Source organism: Entelurus aequoreus, linkage group LG03, assembly GCF_033978785.1.
Source record: "Entelurus aequoreus isolate RoL-2023_Sb linkage group LG03, RoL_Eaeq_v1.1, whole genome shotgun sequence".
Taxonomy (NCBI): Eukaryota; Metazoa; Chordata; class Actinopteri; order Syngnathiformes; family Syngnathidae; genus Entelurus; species Entelurus aequoreus.
The window spans coordinates 10,452,116-10,475,127 of NC_084733.1; the positions used below are offsets into that span (position 1 = coordinate 10,452,116).

A 23,012-nucleotide genomic window follows, 5' to 3' on the forward strand; every position below is an offset into this window, starting at 1 on the left:
ACTGACTTGAGAGCCAGAATGGATGTTTAACTCGGACGAGCCATTTGAATGTGTCTGCTCGCCTGGGAAACCATAATCCTTATCTAGAATTTGACTGCCTCAAATGGACTTGGTGAGGCCGTGCCGTAAACATCCCAGGAGGACACCGCAGTGATAGCCACTCTGAATTCCTCACTCCTTTAACAACACCTAGGAAGTTGAGTTCCCGCAGAGCGACCTTAGGCCTGTAGACATAACAGCACTCACACTATGGACTGCACATTTGCACACATACTCCCTGCCCCCCCTGTTGCAAGTCTCGTGGTTTCTGTGTCTTAACGTGTATACATGCTTGTTGTGGATAAATATTTAGTGCCCAAACCTAAATAAATGGAAAACCAGATTGCCTCCTGAACTGCCATATAGTATATGAAGGAAGTCTGGATCCAAGGAGTTTCATAATAAAGATACAACATCAAAGCCAGAACCGAGGTCGGACATAGGTAGAGGGTTTATTGACTTTGTGACCCTCGCTTTACCTCTGGCCGCTCATTAACAGCCAAAAGGCCAAGGGGCAATTCTGGGAAGAAGAAGTTGACACTCCTACAAGGTGGAGGAAGCACTGGGAGGTATTAAGATGTCTGTTTGGGGGCACGCACGAGGGCGCCATCATTTTAGCCCGGCTAGCTCAGTCGGTAGAGCATGAGACTCTTAATCTCAGGGTCGTGGGTTCGAGCCCCACGTTGGGCGCATGTGTTTTACCATGAATTGATTAACGTGGACCCCGACTTAAACAAGTTGAAAAACGTATTCGGGTGTTACCATTTAGTGGTCAATTGTACGGAATATGTACTGTACTGTGCAATCTACTAATAAAAGTTTCAATCAATCAAATCAATTTTGTTCGATTCTCCCCACAGGTGTACATGCTGCAGAACCTGTTGTGATGTTGGCTTGTCAAATAAAATCATTATTTGTTCATCACCGACGTCATACTTCATCTTTCAAACGCCCAAGCCATCTTTCTACCAAGGAGAAGGTGGCAGGTCAGAGAGACAACCAGTGATGGGCAGTAACAAGCTACATGTTGCATAACTACATTTCCCAGTAGCTTGGCGGTAGCTTAGCTACTTTTTTAACGAGTAGCTTTTCCTGTAGCTTGGCTAATTTTAGACCCATGTAGCTTGGTAGCATACATCAAAGCGACAAGCTACAAAGAAAGAAAATGGACTGCAAATTCTGGCCCCCAAAAATACGGAGAAAATACAATGACCCGGATGAATGACAACATCCATACATACGGAGAAAATCCATGATGATTGGTTGGTGTTCATATGGTGAGTCATAATTAGGGATGACGTTCGAAACCGGTTCTCCCGGTTGTTCGATAAGACTTGAATCTCTTTTTAAGAACCGGTTCCCGTTATCAAGGCCACTATATAAAGAAAAAGAGTTGGTTCTTTATTCGAATCCCTGGGAACGAATCCCGTCCCACAGGAAATGCCCTGTGGAACATCACAGGAAATGACGGAGCTCAGTCATTAGGCAGCAGATACAGAAAGCAGCAAAAATAATGGACCGGAAAAAAACACCTCAAGACATGGCTTCATTTTACAAAAAATACGACGAGGAAACGGCAATATGCAATTATTGCCAGACTTTGCTCTCATGTGAGGGGAGCAGTACAACAAACATGTTGAAACATGTTCAGGCCGCACATAACCTGAACGTTCGAGAACCGTGTCGTGTCTTCGACACGTGGAGAAGCAGCGACAGAGATGACGAAGCACGCCCCTCTTCCTCTGCTTCAACCTGCAGCCCCAGCTCCAGTGATAGTGCCGGTGAGTAACTAACGCTAACTGTTGCTGGTTAATTTCCATATTTGCTCACTTGTAGCCTTTAGGCCATACTTGCCAACCTTGAGACCTCCAATATCGGGAGGTGGGGTGGTTGGGGGCGTGGTTATTTACAGCTAGAATTCACAAACTCGAGTATTTCATATATATTTTATATATATATATATATATATATATATATATATATATATATATATATATATATATATATATATATATATATATATATATTTATTTATTTATTTATTTTATTTACATAAAAGAAATACTTGAATTTCAGTGTTCCGGTGGCTATCCGGTGGCAGTATTGTCCTGTTTAACTTCTCCGTTCATGATGAGTATATCATTTCGGTCACCGTGTTCAATGGAGAAGTCTGTTCTACATATTTACAGGAAACATACACCTTCCCCTTCGAACTGTCCTGGATGAACTGAAATTCTTGTTTCCATTCGATTGAATTTGTTAGGCAAGCTGTTTATATTGTGGGAAAGCGGACGTGAGAACAGGCTGTCCCCACTCAGTCTCAGGTCCGCATTGAGCTGGAGGGGGCGTGGCCTCCAGTTCCGGCTGAATACCGGGAGTTTGTCGGGAGAAAATCTCTGCCGGGAGGTTGTCGGGAGAGGCGCTGAATACCGGGATTCTCCCGCTAAAAACGGGAGGGTTGGCAAGTATGCTTTAGGCTAAGATAAGGTTACCTCTTTTGTCAACCAGGACTGCAGAATTGTTGATTGATGACTGTGGTGTTCTTAGTGTCATAGTTAAAATTTTCCTGAGGGAACTCTGCTGAAGGAATCAATAAAGTACTACCTATCTATAGTGTGTGTAGTTAGTATGTTCCAATAGCTGCAGAAGTGCACTTTTTGGAGAGCTGTATTATTTTAATTTTTTTGCCCAAGGGACTGATTTTATTTAACACTATATTATTATTTATACACCTATAGTGATCACAGAGACAGGTTGTTTTTGTGTTACTGTATATATATGTTTTTCTGAAAAATCCCACTTAATATACTTTGGGTAACAACAGTCAATATTTATTTATTTTATTTTATTAGGGGGGTAACAGCAGTCAATATTTATTTTTTTATTTTATTTTTTTCTTATAAAATAAAAGTGAGCTTTTCTTAAACCAAATATTGTGTTTTTTTCAACCTATCTGGACTCGATGAGAGAATCGATAAGGAATCGGTTCGATAATGGGCTCGAACTCGATAATTTCTTATCCAACATCATCCCTAGTCACAATTGGCTAAGGTGAGTGCGAAACATTACAGACTGGCCAATCAGAGGCAAAAAGGCCGGATCATCGAAACTAGGAAGCAAAATCATAACAGTCACGCACTCATGTCACATGACGACGAGGGAGTCGGAGACAGAGGGACGCTTCAAGCTGACGACTCAACAAAAAAAACATACTTTAAAATGGCAGAGGAATTCTCTCCCGCAGATTAGATTTTTCTTTAGTAACGAAGATGACGTGCAGGAAACCCACAATGACGCGTGTCCTAAATATGCACTTTTTCTGCAACCTGCAAACACCGTGTACGTAGAGGAAACACAGAGGCTATTGCTAGCGATGTGGAACGTATATACCACATGAAATAAATGCAGTTTACACTACGGCGACGTTACCATAGCGATACATTGTACATAGCTGCTTTACTGCGACAAAAACTGATCAGAAGTGCTCAATAACGGATATTATAGAAACGTATATCATTGTTTACATCCAAGGCAGCCATTTTTCAAACAAACTCAGTGTTAGAATAATTATGTATAAGTTATCACACAACTCTTATGCTTAAAGGCCGTTGCTATAGTTATCTATTGTGCTCAAATTGTACTTTTCTATCCGTGCAAAGGCACACAACTTGTTATCTTCCACTGCAAGTTGTCTCGCAGCAGCAGTTTCTGTCTTGCAGCCCGCTAAAACAGCCAAGGACGGACTTCAAGTACCTCAACGAAGATAAGACGACAACACGCAGACAAAGCAGAGCCAGGGCGAAATCTCGAGCTCAAGCACATTTGCATTCTGAATATTCACGTGTTGTGATACTGGGGCTGCTTGCATAATATTTGTGTCCCCTCCCCCTAACCCTTGTGTGGTGTTTGGGTCTGTGGGACCCCTTTTCATTTTTTATTAAAAGAAAAATGATACAATTAATTAATTGTTCAAACTGAGACTCCCTGACTTTGGCTCATTTTCTGTGAAGAACATATATCAGAATACATATTTAATGAACACACACCATACACCCCCCCTACACATTTCTATTGCATATAAGATGTCCGGGTCCACTGGACCCCGGGGCTAATAGAAGTGTGGAAATTGATGTTCTGTGTACCACACCCACCCACCCACTTGTTTAGCATGTTTTTAAGACTGCACGTCCCACATGTGGAGCACTATGCACCCCACCCCACGTAAAACACATTAGCTTAGCATCTTTAGCACGTTTACCCTAAGCATGTTTGTCAGGTTCAAACACTCATGACATCTATTAAACAAGACAAAAAGCAAGGAATTAAACAAAAACAGAATTAAATTTGGCTCATTTGAGGAGAGCGCGTACACCTGTACTCTTGTACAGTGTTCCAACACGCTCTGACGAAAGATTGTACGTCTCCTCTTTTATTTGGACTTTCCCCGATTACATGGCAACAGCTGTTTCTAAGGGACGTGGGTCGTAAACAGTCATCGCCTTTGGTACAGAACAGTTCAAAGAAAAGGTCGTAAAACAGTTCAAAGAAAAGGTTGCCTGGAGGGGAGTCTGGTCCTGTTTCCTCTCCGCTCTGTAGTTCTCGGGTCAAGACAACATATTTCTGTGGATTACAATACATCAAAGCAACAGAACACCTTCATGTTGCTTCCCATCCTACACAGTGGAGTTTTACAAGCCTTCTGCTTGGTAAGATCAAAGACAACTTGTGTCTGCTTGTCGGGAACTCATGGCCACACAAAGTTTTGTGATAACATTCTAACAATGTTGACTTTGCACATCTTTGTTTCCATTGACATGGTTGTATTGTGTGTCCACTTCTTTCAGATCTAAAAGGAACCGTAGCGTTTGTGGGATAGATTCCCTCACTTTGTCATTCATACATCACATTCACTAACTAACTGCCACTTTTCCCTCCTCTTAAAGTCTCAAGTCTTTTAGCATCTAATATTTTCACATCGTTACTCTTTTTTTCCCCCCATTTCATCCATCTCTTCCCTCACGATCTGCCAATGAAAGATTCAATCAATCAAAAACATTTCTAGATTTGAAATGAATCCTCTGAATACTGCTGCTGTTTGATGTCGGTATTAGTTTATTTTAAACATGCATGCAGTGTAGCTACAGTAAATACATCACATAGTCACAATTTCACATTACAATATGTCCACAAAAGGAGTAGGAAGTACTAATAATAATACATGTACTTGAATGGACGTAAAATACAAAACAAAGAAAATGTAATCTATAAATGGTGGAAGCATATTGACATGATTGTGTCACACACGTTACAAGTGGTGATGTTGTTAGAACGTCAGCGTTATGACAGTTTATTTCAAATCCTGCAGCTTCATTTGCTGTTCTCACCAGCACACTGTTTCTTACTCCGGTTCTTTCTCTCCTGTGTGTGTTCTCAAGTGTCTTGCAAGCGATTGTCGTTCAGTAAAACCTTTGTTGCACCTTGAACAGGAATAAGGTTTTTTTCCAGTGTGTATTCTCATGTGTTTTTTCAAATTGGGATGTTGTACAAAACCTCTACCACACACCGAACAGATAAAGGGTTTTTCACCAGTATGTGTTCTTGTGTGTATTACCAAGTCTTCCTTTCGGATGTAGCTTTTATTGCAAATTGAGCACATGAATGGTTTTTCTCCAGTGTGTATTCTCATGTGTACCAAAAGGTTTGCTCGAAAAGTGAAGCTTTTGTTGCACCTTGAACAGGTATAAGGTTTTTCACCAGTGTGTATTCTTGTGTGTATTTTCAAACTTTGCTTCACACAGAATCTTTTGCCGCAAATGGAGCAAGCGAAAGGTTTTTCTCCAGTGTGTGTTCTCATGTGTCTTTGAAAATCTTTATTTTCTGGAAAACCCTCACGGCAAATTGAACAGACAAAGCGTTTTTCGCCTGTGTGTACTCTTGTGTGCTTTTTCAGATGACAACCGTATTGAAACGTTTTGTCACAGTAAGAGCACTTCAATGGTTTTTCACCGTTGTGCATTCTCATGTGCAGTGCAAGGTCGGCTTGTGTAGGAAAGCTTCTGTTGCATTTTAAACAAGCGAAAGGATTTTCAGCAGTGTGTCTTTTCGTGTGTCTTTTCAAAATTTTCTTGTCAGAAAATCTTTTATCGCAAACTGAGCAAGTGAATGGTTTTTCTCCAGTGTGTATTCTCATGTGTTGCACGAGCGTTGACCGTTCCGAAAAGCTTTTTTTGCAGTTTGAACAGGAAAACGGTTTTTCTCCAGTGTGTGTTCTCATGTGTCTTATCAATTCAAATTTTGCTGTAAAACCTTTACTACAGATTGAACAGGGGAAATCTTTTTCCTCACTGTGTGTTCTCATGTGTCTTTTCAGATAAGCATTTTGTGTGAAACTTTTACCACAGATTGAACAAGAAATATGATTTTCTGGACTGTGTATTTTCATGTGTCTTTTCATATTATTTTGGCGATTAAAAGTTTTGTCACAGTGAGAGCATTGAAAGTGTGTGTGGTCAGTGTCACATGTCTTAATATCACCTTTGGAATTTTTATCATCACCTTTGAACTCGTCTTCACTCTGCACAGTGACACCAGTCAATGGCATCTTGGGGACATCAACTTTCTCCAGTTCTTCAATATGCTTTTCCTCTTGACTGATGCTATGTTCCTCCTCTTCTTCTTCTTCTTCTTTAATGTGCGGGTCTTGAGGCTCCACCTCTTCCTCTTTGATGTGGGGGGGCTGTGGCTCCTCTTGCTTCATCCTGGAGGTCCACTCCCACTGCTCAGGGAGATCTGCAGGGCACAAAAAGACAAACATGCTTTACAAAAGTTGTCCCGCACCAGAAAATGTTTTGATAAACAAAAACAAAATAAAATAAACAGCAGTTAAACCCGACATACAAACAAAGACAGCTGCTCGTACACCTGAAGGACAAAACTGAACAGGACAAAAACCTGTGCAAATCGTGTAAGAAATCAAAAGTGGGAGAAACATAAAGGAGGTTCATTACAAAAGAAAAAGAACTGAACCACTCACAAGTAGGGATGATGTTCGAAACCGGTTCTCCCGGTGGTTCGATAAGAAAAGAACCGTTCGATAAGGAAAGAACCGATTCCATGGACTCGAATGCCTTTTTGAGAACCGGTTCCTGTTATTGAGGCCACTATAGTAAAGAAAAAGAGTTGGTTCTTTATTCGAATCCCTGGGAACGAATCCCGTCCCACAAGAAATGCCCTGTGGGACATCACAGGAAATGACTGAGCTACGACGTAGCTCATTAGACTGAGCTACGTCATTTCCTGTGATGTCACACAAGCGGCAAAAATAATGGACCGGAAAAAAACGCCTCAAGGCATGGCTATTCACCTATAATGATCACAGAGACAGGTTGTTTTTGTGTTACTGTATATATTTGTTTTTCTGAAAAATCCCACTTAATATAGTTTGGGTAACAGTCAATATTTATTTATTTTATTTTTTTAGGGGGGTCACAGTCAATAATTATTTATTTTTTATTTTTATTTTTTTCTTATAAAATAAAAGTGAGCTTTTGTTAAACCAAATATTGTGGTTTTTTTTCCATATACAACAACCTATCTGGATTCGATAAGAGAATCGATAAAGAATCGGTTCGATAAGAGGATTCGATAATGGGCTCGAAATCGATAATTTCTTATCAAACATCATCCCTACTCACAAGAAACCAACCCTGCAACCCTGCAACATGTTTCAAAAAAGCTGGCACAAGTGGCAAAAAAGACTGAGAACGTTGAAAAGCTCCATGAAATGCTCAGTCATTCACAAACAAGGATGGGGCGAGGGTCACCACTTTGTCAACAAATGCGTGAGCAACTTGTCGAACAGTTTAAGAACAACATTTCTCAAAAGCCCTTATAAGAAATTTAGAGATTTCACCATCTACGGTCCGTAATATCATCAAAAGGTTCAGAGAATCTGGAGAAATCACTGCACGTAAGCTATGATATGACAGACCAGGCGGTACTGCATCAAAAAGCAACATCAGTGTGTAAAGGATATTGCCACACGGGCTCAGGAACACTTCAGAAAACCACTGTCAGTAACTACAGTTCGTCGCTACATCTGTGAGTGCCAGTTAAAACTCTACTATGCAAAGCGAAAGCCATTTATCAACAACACCCAGAAGCGCCGCCGGCTTGGCTGGGCCCGAGCTCATTTAAAATGGACTGATGCAAATGGGAAAAGTGTTCTGTGGTCTGACAAATCCACATTTCAAAATTGTTTTTGGAAACTGAGGAAAGAGGAAAAGAACTATCTGGATTTTTCTAGGTGCAAAGTTCAAAAGCCAGCATCTGTGATGGTATGGGGGTGTATTAGTGTCCAAGGCACATCTGTGAAGGCACCATTAATGCTGAAAGGTACATACAGGTTTTGGAGCAACATACAGTATGTTGCCATCCAAGCAACGTTATCTTGGACGCCCCTGCTTATTTCAACAAGACAATGCCAAGCCAGGTATTACAACAGCGTGGCTTCATAGAAAAAGAGTGCGGGTACTAGACTGACCTGCCTGTAGTCCAGACTGGTCTCCCATTGAAAATGTGTGGCACAATATGAAGCCTAAAATACCACAACAAAGACCCAGGACTGTTGAACAACTTAAGCTGTACATCAAGCAAGAATGGGACAGAATTCCACCTCAAAAGCTTCAAAAATGTGACTCCTCAGTTCCCAAACGTTTACTGAGTGTTGTTAAAAGGAAAGGCCATGTAACACAAAGGTAAAAATGCCCCTGTGACAACTTTTTTGCAATGTGTTGCTGCCATTAAATTCTACGTTAATGATTATTTGCTAAAAAAAATTAAGTTTCTCAGTTCGAACATTAAATATCTTGTCTTTGCGGTCTATTTAATTGAATACAAGTAGAATCGGATTTGCAAATCATTGTATTCTGTTTTTATTTACCATTTACACAACGTGCCAACTTCACTGGTTTTGGGTTTTGTATTATACCCTCTAAAAAATATCCACAAACCAACAATACTCCATTTACATGTCATGGCCTGACAATTAACCAAATATAAGCAATATTGCTATAATAGGTGCTAACGCAAACAGCCTATTTTAGTGGCGCATTGATAGCACTAAGCTAATGCTAACCCATGCTGCTATTGTTAAAAAAATAATGAACCGGCAGCCGCTTTTGCTTCATCTCAAACATGGTTAAAGTTCATTCTAGATTATAACTCATGCATTTCTCACCTGGTATTAGACAAATGTGGACATGGAACAAAGGCTGGTTGATGTTGAGAAGACTTTTTTTTAACCCTTCGTTAAGATTGTGATTGACTCTTCATCTAAACGGGATTAGGTTTTCTTTCTGGCTTGCCTCTGGTGAGGGCGGTCACATTTTTTTCCCGCTCCCTTCCTCTCCCTGCTTGCTCTCTTTGTTTTGTCTTGTCTACACTTTTTTGAAGCCTCTTTCTTTGCGCTGTCCTCCAAATCTAAACATCCGACATGGAAATGATCAGCTGGACTCTCGACTCAATTGACAAAATCTTTTCGACGAGGAAAAGAGGTTCTGGGGAGCCTGGCTGCCCTGATGGAACCATTGCTGCGGGGTACGTGAGAGATTCCTGGGATAAATGGAGAATTACGTGCCTCGCAGTGCTTTCCATCGAGGATGTGGAAGACATCTACCTATTTGGAACCGTGATCGCGGGGCACCTGCTGATTGGGCTGGGCATTGCTCTGATGTATCGTCAAATTCGTAAGACGATGGCAGCCACTCAAGGAGCCCAAAGGCTGTTCATCGCAATGGAAGGTGATCACAGTCTGGGGCGATTTCTGAACTGAATCGCAAGATGGATCACATCATGGAAAAGCTGGTTGAAAGGGAAAAATTGGATATGAGGGCCAGCATGGGCGAATAGAACAGACAAGCCATTGTAATGTCTGCTCGAGGAAAAACAAAAATCCTAATCTACGATTTCACTCCCTCGAATGGCCTTGACGCTGCAACAACAGGAGCAGGCTGTTCTGAAAACATCCCCGAGGACTCCTCAATGATGGACGCTTTTGACCTCCCTCCCTCCTCAACGACACCTGGAGTCAAACTTTTGCTTGCATGCAGAACGGCCCCAGGCCTATGGACACTACATCAACACACCCAAGACAATGGGCATATACACCCCACCCCCCCACCCCATCCCACGCCTTCACAACCGCTTGATTCCCCTTCGGGGTGATGGATGGCTGGCAGCGCTTCGACGTCCGGGTGAGCGGCCCATCGGTCGGCATCCCAGCGAGAGTGGAAATTGTACAGTAAGTGTTTGTTTGAACCTGGTTAGTTTGCATGTTTAGCACCTAGCAATGTTTCTGATGCTATAGTGTTGCAATAAAGCTGCAGTTATTTAGCACCTGACTTCTAAAACGCAATGCTCATCCTCCTTGTGTTTGGGTTTAAAAATATTTAGTTACGGATCATAATTGTTCCCAAAGAAATTGTTGTTGGCTCTCGCAAAGTCTGTTTGATTGGCATTGTTGTTGATGGGGAAGGGATCTGTGGATCCTCCCTTTACATTAGGGATCACATGACTGGCTTGCTAATGACCAATCAAAATGGCTTGGGAATCTTTGAGATTTATACTATTTTGATCATATCTATTTACTCGCAAACTTTGCAAATCTTTTGGTGTCATAAGTCAGATGTATATGATATGAGCTTCAGTATAGAGGCAACTTGTTTTCCATTATACTGGTAAGAGACAGACATGTAGAAGCCATTTATGCTTTGTTAGGGTCTGGTTTATTTTGTATCACTACCCACTCGTTCACAAGTGGGGTCCAAAATGACCCCAAGCAGTTCCTATAGACCAGGGATATTCAACTACATAATGAAAAGGGTCAAGAGCCCAAGTTCTCAGGGGGGTGTACATAACTTTAAAAAATACCTCTCTCTATCAAAATATAAAAATGGATGTAAAGGCATAATGTAATGAGAAAAAGCTGACCCGTTGATATTATTAATGAACAAAAAGACAAATATTTTCTTTAAAAATATGTATAAACTTTATCTATAGCCTTTTTATTAGACATTACAAATTACATGATGGTGTCACGTTCACAACCTACTCCTATTCTGTTTTACCTAACATAATATTGATGAAAATTTTCTTAATTATTAAACTGGCCGTAATGATGCAGCCCTATGTACAAGACTAGATCTCATATATGAACACACAGTTTTTATCCAAAAAGTGCAGTTACGTCTTATGGCCATCAGGTGCCATCTTTCAAAATTCTTACATTTGTTTTTATTTTTGTATCTCTTATGTCCATAGCATGCTATCTTGCACACTTTTCACATGTATTTTATTTACTTATATTATTTTTTTCTGCCATATTACTTTGTTAATAATGGTTGTGATGCTTTCAATTTCTACTGGAGGTCCATGAAATAGTGTTTTTATCTACAATAATGTTTCTTCTACAAAAGAAACCATTTTGAATGTGTTGTTTTTAAATAAAACTTGGTTAAAAGATTTCAGTTAAAGTACTTTTTGAACATTTTGAGCACATTTAAAAATACCGTGGTAATGATAACCGTGATAATTTTGGTCACAATCACCATGATAAGAAATGTTCATACCGTGACATCCCTACTCCAAAACCAGGAGGGTGTGCCTGGGCAAGGATGATTACGCACTATCGTAGTGAGAAAAACAAGTGTTTAGATTAGATGCAAACGAGCAATCTTCCTGTCAAAGCCAATGACAGTGGAAGTGTAATTTCCCCTCGTTAGCATTGAGGTATTGTGTGGAAGCACGATTGCTGTGGATCGACTACCACCAGTCCAAAATAGTCGGAATCCCCCACGTCAGCATTCTATTCAGTTGTAAACAAATGGCACAAAATGTCACAGAAGGTGACCAGAATGTTTTTAACTCCTGTAATTTGTTGGAAGCTAAATTGCGCAGTATTTTAAGAATGGTTGAAAGGACAGTGTTGTATGTGGGGGATAGGTGGTGTCACAGACCATTGTTTTGGCTTTCAGTCGGATCTGCTCTGTGGAAACTCCTTGGCCGTCTGCTCTGTGTGTTGAACCAGTCTTCCAAATCGCTTTCCAGTTCAAATCCAATCTTTTGTGGTTTGTTTGCACTGTGCCAGTACTTCAGGCTGCTGTCTTTACCGTCTTATTATCTATTTATTAAAACTGAAGTTCCATGCAGCAGCTTTATTTTGTTTTTCGACAGCCAAATTGATCAACTTCAACTTAAAGGCCTACTGAAAGCCACTACTACCGACCACGCAGTCTGATAGTTTATATATCAATGATGAAATCTTAACATTGCAACACATGCCAATACGGCCGGGTTAACTTATAAAGTGCAATTTTAAATTTCCCGCTAAACTTCCGGTTGAAATAGACGACGTATGCGCGTGACGTCAATCGTTGAAACGGAAGTATTCGGCCCCATTGAATCCAATACAAAAAGCTCTGTTTTCATGTCAAAATTCCACAGTATTCTGGACATCTGTGTTGGTGAATCTTTTGCAATTTGTTTAATGAACAATGAAGACTGCAAAGAAGAAAGTTGTAGGTGGGATCGGTGTATTAGCGGCTGGCTGCAGCAACACAACCAGGAGGACTTTGAGATGGATAGCTTACGCGCTAGCGCCGACCTCACCTTGACTTCCTCCGTCTCTGGGCCGCTGACCGAATCTATGATCGGGTGAAGTCTTTCGTCGCTCCGTCGATCGCTGGAACGCAGGTGAGCACGGGTGTTGATGAGCAGATGAGGCCTGGCTGGCTGGCGTAGGTGGATAGCTAATGTTTTTGGCATAGCTCTGTGAGGTCCCGTTGCTAAGTTAGCTTCAATGGCGTCGCTAGCAACAGCATTGTTAAGCTTCGACAGGCTGGAAAGCATTAACCGTGTATTTACATGTCCATGGTTTAATAGTATTGTTGATTTTCTGTCTATCCTTCCAGTCAGGGGTTTATTTATTTTGTTTCTATCTGCATTTAAGCCCGATGCTATCACGTTAGCTCCGTAGCTAAAGAGCTTCGCCGATGTATTGTCGTGGAGATAAAAGTCACTGTGAATGTCCATTTCGCATTCTCGACTCTCATTTTCAAGAGGATATAGTATCCGAGGTGGTTTAAAATACAAATCCGTGATCCACAATAGAAAAAGGAGAGAGTGTGGATACTTCCTGCACTGCACCATAGTCCTTCACTCTCACGTTCCTCATCCACAAATCTTTCATCCTCGCTCAAATTAATGGGGTAATCGTCGCTTTCTCGGTCCGAATCTCTCTCGCTGCATTGAAAACAATGGGAAAATGTAAGCAGCCCTTCCTCCTGTGACGTCACGCTACTTCCGGTAGGGGCAAGGCTTTTTTTTATCAGAGACCAAAAGTTGCAAACTTTATCGTCGTTGTTCTCTACTAAATCCTTTCAGCAAAAATATGGCAATATCGCGAAATGATCAAGTATGACACATAGAATGGATCTGCTATCCCCGTTTAAATTTTAAAAAATCATTTCAGTAGGCCTTTAATATTGTTGTGTCTTCGCCAGTTTGTTTGATTCAATGTCAACAATTTCATTTGTCAGCTATTTCATTGGTTTAATGAGACATGGCTAAATTTATTGGCGGCACGTTAATCTCTCTACAGCACTAATATGTTGAAATAAATGACACACCGGATGTGTTGAAAGTAAGTTTTAAGAGGAAATATATTTTTGCTGGGTTACAAGTGATGTCACGTCTGTGCCCAAGCACATGAAGGGCAAACAAAGACAATTTCTAAAAAGAACAATTGAAATCAGAGATAAAATGTTGCATAAATGTGCTGTTCTTACTCATAAATCTCTCGTAGGCTGCCTCATTCAAAGCAACGACATACTGTATCTTGATATCGAACACACGCTACAACAAAACACAAATTCATTCCATGTGGAGGTTTCCTAAAGAAAAGTGTTGATGGAAAAGTAACTACATCCAAATAAACATTGATATTTTTTCCACGATGTCTGGCTTGTATATTCCCCACTAAACCTTTAAAAAACACTCACATGCCATATTGAATGTTTGCCTTCATTTGACCACGTGATGTAAGGCAGTGTTTTTCAACCTTTTTTGAGCCAAGGCACATTTTTTGCGTTTAAAAAATCCAGAGGCACACCACCAGCAGAAATCATAAAAAAACGAAACTCAGTTGACAGTAAAAAGTCGTTGTCGCAATTTTTGGATATGACTTTAAACCATAACCAAGCATGGGGACGGCGTGGCGAAGTTGGTAGAGTGGCCGGGCCAGTAATCAGAGGGTTGCTGGTTACTGGGGTTCAATCCCCACCTTCTACCATCCTAGTCACGTTCGTTGTGTCCTTGGGCAAGACACTTCACCCTTGCTCCTGATGGCTGCTGGTTAGCGCCTTGCATGGCAGCTCCCGCCATCAGTGTGTGAATGTGTGTGTGAATGGGTGAATGTGGAAATACTGTCAAAGCGCTTTGAGTACCTTAAAGGTAGAAAAGCGCTATACAAGTATATCCCATTTATCATTTATGCATCACTATAGCTCTTGTCTCAAATTAGGTGTACTGTCACCACCTGTCACATCACGCCATGACTTATTTGGCGTTTTGTGCGGTTTTCCTGTGTGTAGTGTTTTAGTTCTTGTCTTGTGCTCCTATTTTGGTGGCTTTTTTTTCTTTTTTTGGTATTTTCCTGTAGCAGTTTCATGTCTTCCTTTGAGTGATATTTCCCGCATCTACTTTGTTTTAGCAATCAAGAATATTTCAGTTGTTTTTATCCTTCTTTGTGGGGAGATTGTTGATTGTCATGTCATGTTCGGCCGCACATTTTCTTTGCTCCACAGTAAGTCTTTGCTGTCGTCCAGCATTCTGTTTTTGTTTACTTTGTAGCCAGTTCAGTTTTAGTTTTGTTCTGCATAGCCTTCCCTAAGCTTCAATGCCTTTTCTTAGGGGCACTCACCTTTTGTTTATTTTTGGTTTAAGCATTAGACACCTTTTTTACCTGCACGCTGCCTCCCGCTGTTTCCGACATCTACAAAGCAATTAGCTACCGGCTGCCACCTACTGACATAGAACAGTATTAGACGGTTACTCGCCGAGCTCTAGACAGCACCGACACGCTACAACAACACATCATTTGCAGACTATAATTACTGGTTTGCCAACAATATTTTTAACCCAAATAGGTGAAATTAGATAATCTCCCACGGCACACCAGACTGTATCCCACGGCACAGTGTTTGAAAAACACTGATGTAAGGGACACGGCCTCTAGGTCACATTGTTGCAATCCAGCAATTTCATTGTTGTTGTTAATGAAGCATTCTTATAATGGTTGTGTTAAAAAGCAAGTATATCTCCACCTCTAGAGAGAAAATGGTTGACCCTGGATGAACAAACATTGTATTAGATGATATGTGGATGTTGTCCTTACTTGGACTGTGATGAAGCTGTGAGGACTCAGGTGGTTTCTCTTCATGGTCTTCGGTCTTTACAGAGACACCAGTCAGTGGAAACTTGGTGAGATCAGCCTCCTCCTGCCCAAGAAGACACTCTCTCTCCCCTTCTTCTTGAATGTAGGGGGGCTGTAGATGCTCCTCTTCTTCCATACCTTGGGGATGCTGTGTATCCTCCCTTTCCTCTTTAATATTAGGGGGCTGTGGATCCTCTTCTTCTTTTACATGGGGGGGCTGTGGATAGTCACACTCCAAAGTGAAGCTGCCCGCCTGCAGAGGAGGGAGACATGTTTCTTGATGTCCAATCAGCTGATGGATGTCTACAGGACACAAAACAAAATACATGTTACATGTCATATTGTACATGGAATATAAGGTTGCAGCTATTGAATATTTTAGTAAGTACGTATACGACTAACAAATTTCTTCAATTAATGGAGTAATTGGAAAAACATATTTTGCTTGATTAAAAAGCTATTATAAATACATAAGAGAAAACAAGGAATTCCTCTTGACATTGAACCCTTTTAAAATGACTAAGACTAAATGACAAATGAAAGTATGTTCATGGATTTGCATTTATGAACACTCAATTTAGAACAGCTTAATGGAAATTAGATAAATATTGGCCGCAAGATTTTGTTTTCGCAGCGTTCAAACAAAAACGAAGACAATTACCGCATTAAAGCACATTAGACATTGTTACTTATTTATATTTTATCATCAACCAAAAGTGAGACACACACTTCTTGCTTCTATCAGTTGTCTCCGAGAAATGATAAACCATCGATTCATGAAAAAAAAAGTTTTAATTTTCCATCTCTTTAACTCACAGGTCTGTTGCGACATAATCATGTAATTTGTTATCCGTTACTGATACGGAATTGATATGAAAAATAGCAAAAGTCGTATGAATTTATAAGACCGGAGACAAACACAATTTACAAATTGCAGACCTCCTTCTTTATTCCACAAAAAAATGTTTAGTATTGAAAAACTTTTTAACAAAAAATTGGACAAATTCATAAATAAAAATGAAACATTCACAGAAAACCAATCATTCTAATTATTTAATCGAAATAACAGAAGAGATCACCAATGCAATATATAGCAAAAAGTGTGCTGCTGCAGTGTTAATGGATTTAACAAAAGCATTTGACACAATCAATCATAATATCTTAATAAACAAATTAGAACGTATGTAGGGATGTAACGGTAAACAGTATAATGATAAACCGTGGTAAAAATCCAGACGGTTAGTTATACCGTTTTAATTTTTAATTGCAATAATGGAGACGGATGCATTTGTCTCACACTAAAAGTATACAGCGAAGGAAAAAAAATCAGCTGCTGCGACTGAGAGTTAATAATGTGAGGAAACATGCAGCAGGCGATGTGTCGGGAACGTTGTCACAACTTGTTTATAAAGTCTTTATTAGTGTTCAAATAACAAATACTAGCTAAAATGTTTTGTCATCTCATCGAATTGAACGGAGGCTGAGAAGATTGTGTACTTGATGTGCGAGGTATCACTCCTGTTTATTTTCGTAGGGCAAACTGTTGGTGTTGTTGGAGAAGAACAAAGCTTGTTTATTAGACTTTATTTTCATCAGCCAAACTGCTCTGTGTTTTATTTTGATATCAAAAAGTAAACAATGTTTTTTTTTACATTACTGGTGGTTTTTTTATTTCATAAAGTTTGTATTTTAAAAAACATTAATGTGACTTAGCAGGTTGTTAATATTTTATGGTGTATAGTTAATTACTATATGACATATTTCTGCTGCTAATGTACATACATTAGTACATATAAATGTACATTACCTCTCTCTATCAAAATGTAAAAATAAAGGTATCAAGTAATGAGAAAAAGATGACATGTTGATACTATTATGGAACAAAAAACAAATACTTGTCTTTAAATATATGGATAACGTTTATCTATAGCCTTTTTATTAGACATTACATGATGACATCGCGTTCACACCCCACCCCAACTCTGTTTTACCGGAAATAATGAATAATCATGATTTGAATATTGGTAAAAAAAATAACCTTTATTCGTTTGGCATAATCGTACAGCTCTATGTGTAAGACTAGATTTCATACATGAACACTATTTTTGTCTATATGGACAAAGAGTGCAGTTACGTCTTATGGCCATCAGGTGCCACCTTGCAAAATTCTTACATTTGTTTTTTTATCTCTTATGTCCATAAATTGCTATCTTGCACAATTTTCACATTTATTTTATTTATTTTCTACCATATTAATTTGCTTGTAATGTTTGTATTGCATTCATATGCGCATTCAATTCATACTTGAGGTCCATGAAACAGCGTTTTTATCTACAACAATGTTTCTTCTACAAAGGAAATCATTTTCAATGTGTTGTGTATTTTTTAATAAAACTTGGTATAAAAGATTTCAGTACTTTTTGAACATTTTGAGCACATTTAAAAATACTGCGATAATGATGATAACCGTGATAAATTTGGTCACAATAAGAATAACCGTAAGAAATGTTTATACCGTGACATCCCTAACGGTATGGCATCATGTTGCTGCTGACGTTTAAACATGTCCTTTTAAACCAGGGCTCTTTATTTCACATGTTGTTCTTTTAGGTTTGTTAGCTAAAGGATTTTGAGCATAGCTCAATATTATTTATTGATTGATTGATTGAAACTTTTATTAGTAGATTGCACAGTACAGTACATATTCCGTACAATTGACCACTAAATGGCAACACCCGAAAAAGTTTTTCAACTTGTTTAAGTCGGGGTCCACGCAAATCAATTCATGGTACAAATATGTACTATCAGCATAATCCAGTCATCACACAAGTTAATCATCAGAGTATATACATTGAATTATTTACATTATTTACAATCCGGGGGGTGGGATGTGGAGGGGGTTGGGGCGAGGGGGTTAGGTTTGGTTGATATCAGCACTTCAGTCATTAACAATTATATCATCAGAGAAATGGACATTGAAACAGTGTAGGTCTGACTTGGTAGGATATGTACAGCGAGCAACATAGTGAGCTCAGAAAGCATAAGAACAAGTATATACATTTGGTTATTTACATTTGATTATTTACAATCCGGGGAGGTGGGATGTGGTCGGGGGAGGAGGTTAGGCTAGGGTTGTAGCTGCCCGGAGGTGTTCTTTTAGTGCGGTTTTGAAGGAGTATATAGATGCACTTTTTACACCTGTTGAAAGTGCATTCCATATTGATGTGGCATAGAAGGAGAATGAGTTAAGACCTTTGTTAGATCGGAATCTGGATTTTGGTGGTCATTTATGTTATGGAAGTAGTTTGACATGTACTTCGGTATCAGGGAGGTGTAGCGGATTTTATAGACTAGGCTTAGTGCAAGTTGTTTTACTCTGTCCTCCACCCTGAGCCAGCCCACTTTGGAGAAGTGGGTAGGAGTGAGGTGTGATCTGGGGTGGAGGTCTAGAAGTAACCTGACTAGCTTGTTCTGGGATGTTTGGAGTCTAGATTTGAAGGTTTTGGAGGTGCTAGGGTACCAGGAGGTGCATGCGTAATCGAAAAAGGGTTGAATGAGAGATCCCGCTAGAATTTTCATGGTGCTTTTGTTGACCAGAGAGGAGATTCTGTAGGAAAATCTTGTTCGTTGGTTGACCTTTTTGATGACCTTGGTTGCCATTTTATCACACGAAAGATTAGCCTCTAGAATGGAACCTAGGTAGGTGACCTCATATTTCCTGGTGATAACAATGTCACCCACTTTTATCAGAATCAGAATAGTTTTATTGCCATTGTTTGAGAACGGGTTCGCAACATAAAACATATTTAACACATATTTGGTAATAAAAAGAGCTGTAACTGAGCTATCAGATCTTGTTATAGACTTAGAAGGAATTCAAGGAGCTATTGTTAGGAGTTATTGTTCATTTGCCTGATGGCCGAGGGGAAGAAACTGTTCAGGTGGCGGGAGGTGTGGGTCTGGATGGAGCGTAGTCTCCTGCCTGAGGGGAGAGGGGAGAATAGTGTGTGTCCAGGGTGAGAAGAGTCAGCTGTGATCCGACCCACACGCCTCCTGGTCCTGGAGGAGAACAAGTCCTGGAGGGGTGGGAGCTTGCAGCCAATCACCTTCTCAGCAGCATGTACGATGCGCTGCAGTCTATGCTTATCCTGGACTGTGGCGCCGGGGAACCACACGGTGATGGAGGGGGTCAGGATGGACTCTACGATGGCTGAGTAAAACTGCACCAGCATCTCGGTCGGCACCTTAAGTTTCCTCAGCTGCCGCAGGAAGTACATCCTCTGCTGGTCGGCTCCCATTTGAGGTCTTGGGTGATGGTGGTGCCCAAGAAACGGAAGGAGTTCACAATGGGGACGGGGGTGGGAGAGTCAATCAGGGTGAGGAGGAATGGTGGGGCTGTGACTTTCCTGAAGTCTATGATCATCTCCACGGTTTTCTGGGCGTTCAGCTCCAGGTTGTTGAGGCTGCACCAGGACGCCAGCCGGTCCACCTCTCTCCTGTAGGCGGACTCATCGCCATCCGAGATGAGCCCGATGAGGGTGGGGTCATCCGCAAACTTGAGCAGTTTTACGGATTGGTGATTGGAAGTGCAGCAGTTTGTATACAGGGAGAAGAGCCAGGGGGAGAGTACACAGCCCTAAAGAGTACCAGTGTTCATGGTTCGACTGTCCGAGACAATCTTCCCCAGCCGCACGTGCTGTCTTCGGTCTGTCATGAAGTCATTGATCCAACTGCAGAGGGAGTCGGGCCCGCTGAGCTGGTAGAGCTTGTCTCGTAGCAGTCCAGGGAGGATGGTGTTGAAGGCAGAGCTGAAGTCCACAAACAGGATCCTAGCGTAGGTTCCTGGGGAGTCCAGATGCTCCAGGATGAAGTGGAGGGCCAGGTTCACTGCATCATCCAAAGACCTGTTGGCTCTATAGGCGAACTGCAGTGGGTCCAGGAGGGGGGCGGTGATGTCCTTAAGGTGGGGCAGGACCAAGCGCTCAAAGGACTTCATGACCACAGACGTCAGCGCAACCGGCCTGTAGTCATTTAGTCCTGTGATCCGTGCTTTCTTGGGGACAGGGACAATGGTGGATGTCTTAAAGCAGGACGGCACGCGGCATAGCTCCAGAGAGGTGTTAAAAATGTCAGTGAAGACAGGAGCCAGCTGATACGCACAGTGTCTGAGAGTGGAGGGGGAGACACCATCCGGCCCGGGGGCCTTCCGCGTATTCAGCTTCAAGAACTGCCGGCGTACATCCTCTTCTCGGATGGAGAGTGCCTTTACAGTCCTATGATGTTCTTGGAGTCCTGTGATGTCCTTGGAGTCCTTTAACTCCTTTAATGAAGTGCTGGCATTGGTGGGGAGGGTGATGGTGGGGGAGCAGGGCTTTGATGAGCTGAAGGCCGTTCATGACGACAGTAATGTGTGTTGAGGCCCTGAGCGAGAGTCCGGTCATTCATATTTTATTTGTTGTTATTCATTGTTTATAGTGAAGTCATTGACTTTCTTAAGGTTGATTTGGGACCCAAATAGGATGGATTCCGTTTTACCTAAGTGTATGGATAGCTTATTGTCAGCGAGCCAGGTGCAAGTTCTACAGAGTTCGGCACTGAGGATTTTTTCCACCTGTAACTTGCCCTTGCCGGATACCAGCAGGGCCGAGTCATCCGCAAACAGGAACAATTCACAGTCGCATGCTGATGACATGTCATTTACGTATATTAGGAACATTAAAGGCCTACTGAAAGCCACTACTACCGACCACGCAGTCTGATAGTTTATATATCAATGATGAAATCTTAACATTGCAACACATGCCAATACGGCCGGGTTAACTTATAAAGTGCAATTTAAAATTTCCCGGGGAACTTCCAGTTCAAAACGCCTTTGGAGGATGACGTATGCACGTGACGTCACGAGGTCCACGGAAGTGTTTGGACCGCAACGGACCCAATACGAACTGCTCTGTTTTCTTCGCAAAATTCCACAGTATTCTGGACATCTGTGTTGGTGAATATTTTGCAATTTGTTTAATGAACAATGGAGACTGCAAAGAAGAACGCTGTAGGTGGGATCGGTGTATTAGCGGCGGACTACGGCAACACAAACAGGAGGACTTTGTTGGATAGCAGACGCTAGCACCGGAGACCTCACCTTGACTTCCTACGTCGCCGGGCTGCCGACCGCATCGTTGATCGCTGGAACGCAGGTGAGCACGGGTGTTGAGCAGATGAGAGCTGGCTGGCGTAGGTGGAGCGCTAATGTTTTTATCATAGCTCTGACGAGGTCCCGTTGCTAAGTTAGCGTCGTTAGCAACAGCATTGCTAGGCTTCGACAGGCGGCACATCATTAACCGTGTATTTACATGTCCAGTGTTTGGTTCGGTGTCTCCTGATAGTAGTATTGTTGATCTTCTGTCTATCCTTCCAGTCAGGGGTTTATGTATTTTGTTTCTATCTGCATTAGAGCACGATGCTATCACGTTAGCTCGTAGCTAAAGTGTTTCACCGATGTATTGTCGTGGAGATACAAGTCACTGTGAATGTCCATTTCGCGTGCTCGACTCTCATTTTCAAGAGGATATAGTATCCGAGGTGGTTTAAAATACAAATCCGTGATCCACAATAGAAAAAGGAGAGAGTGTGGAATCCAATGAGCCAGCTTGTACCTAAGTTACGGTCAGAGCGAAAAAATATATGTCTTGAACTGCATTCTAGTTCTTCACTCTAACGTTCCTCATCCACGAATCTTTCATCCTCGCTCAAATTAATGGGGTAATCGTCGCTTTCTCGCTCCATTGTAAACAATGGGGAATTGTAAGCAGCACTACCGCTTGTGACGTCACACTACTTCCGGTAGGGGCAAGGCTTTTTTTTTATCAGCGAGCAAAAGTTGCGAACTTTATCGTCGATTTTCTCTACTAAATCCTTTCAGCAAAAAGTATGGCAATATCACGAAATGATCAAGTATGACACATAGAATGGATCTGCTATTCCCGTTTAAATAAATAAAAATCATTTCAGTAGGCCTCTAAAGGCCCTAATATACTGCCTTGGGGGACTCCACAGCTTACTGAGAGGGGGGGACACGGTGCCGTTCACCTCTACCACCTGTTTCCTCCCCTCCAAGTAAGATTGCATACAGCTCGATGAGGTTTTATCAAGCTGGATGATGGTGCGCTTGGTTGATGTTATTGACTTGTTCGAGTGCTAATCAGGCATTTTATAGATTGATGCTAACAATGCTAACATGCTATTTAGGCTAGCTGTATGTACATATTGCATCATTATGCCTCATTTGTAGGTATATTTGATCTCATTTAATATCCTTTACTTCCATCCTCTTGTATATAATTTAGTTTTGCATGTCTCATGACACATTATCTGTATGTAACATTGGCTGCATTTCAGATAGTTGTTTGTGTGCCGTGTTGTTCCAGACCACAGCAAACATTACCTCGCTTTCCAAAGATTGTAATAAATCTATTAAAAGAAGACA

The 23,012-nt window shown here is 41.2% G+C and overlaps 2 protein-coding genes and 1 non-coding gene across 5 annotated transcripts in view; 2 read left to right on the top strand and 1 right to left on the bottom strand.

Moving 5' to 3' along the window:
• The window catches only part of LOC133646114 (gastrula zinc finger protein XlCGF28.1-like), a 201,653-nt gene that overhangs the window by 14,931 nt on the left and 163,710 nt on the right, over positions 1 to 23,012 (top strand). The gene's annotated exons all lie outside the window — the stretch shown is intronic.
• Positions 657 to 729, top strand: trnak-cuu (transfer RNA lysine (anticodon CUU)). The gene has a single exon. It is a non-coding gene; the product is annotated as a tRNA-Lys (tRNA).
• The window catches only part of LOC133646115 (gastrula zinc finger protein XlCGF57.1-like), a 37,538-nt gene continuing 19,662 nt past the window's right edge, over positions 5,137 to 23,012 (bottom strand). Inside the window, exons 2-3 of one of the 2 annotated variants that reach the window (XM_062041151.1) lie at positions 15,491 to 15,832; positions 5,137 to 6,828 (exon numbers count right to left, since the gene is read on the bottom strand). In XM_062041151.1, coding sequence (XP_061897135.1) covers positions 5,438 to 6,828; positions 15,491 to 15,832 — 1,733 coding nt within the window. In that variant the 3' untranslated portion in view covers positions 5,137 to 5,437. The remainder of the gene's footprint in view (positions 6,829 to 15,490; positions 15,833 to 23,012) is intronic. The other variant, XM_062041150.1, reaches the window with a different exon arrangement.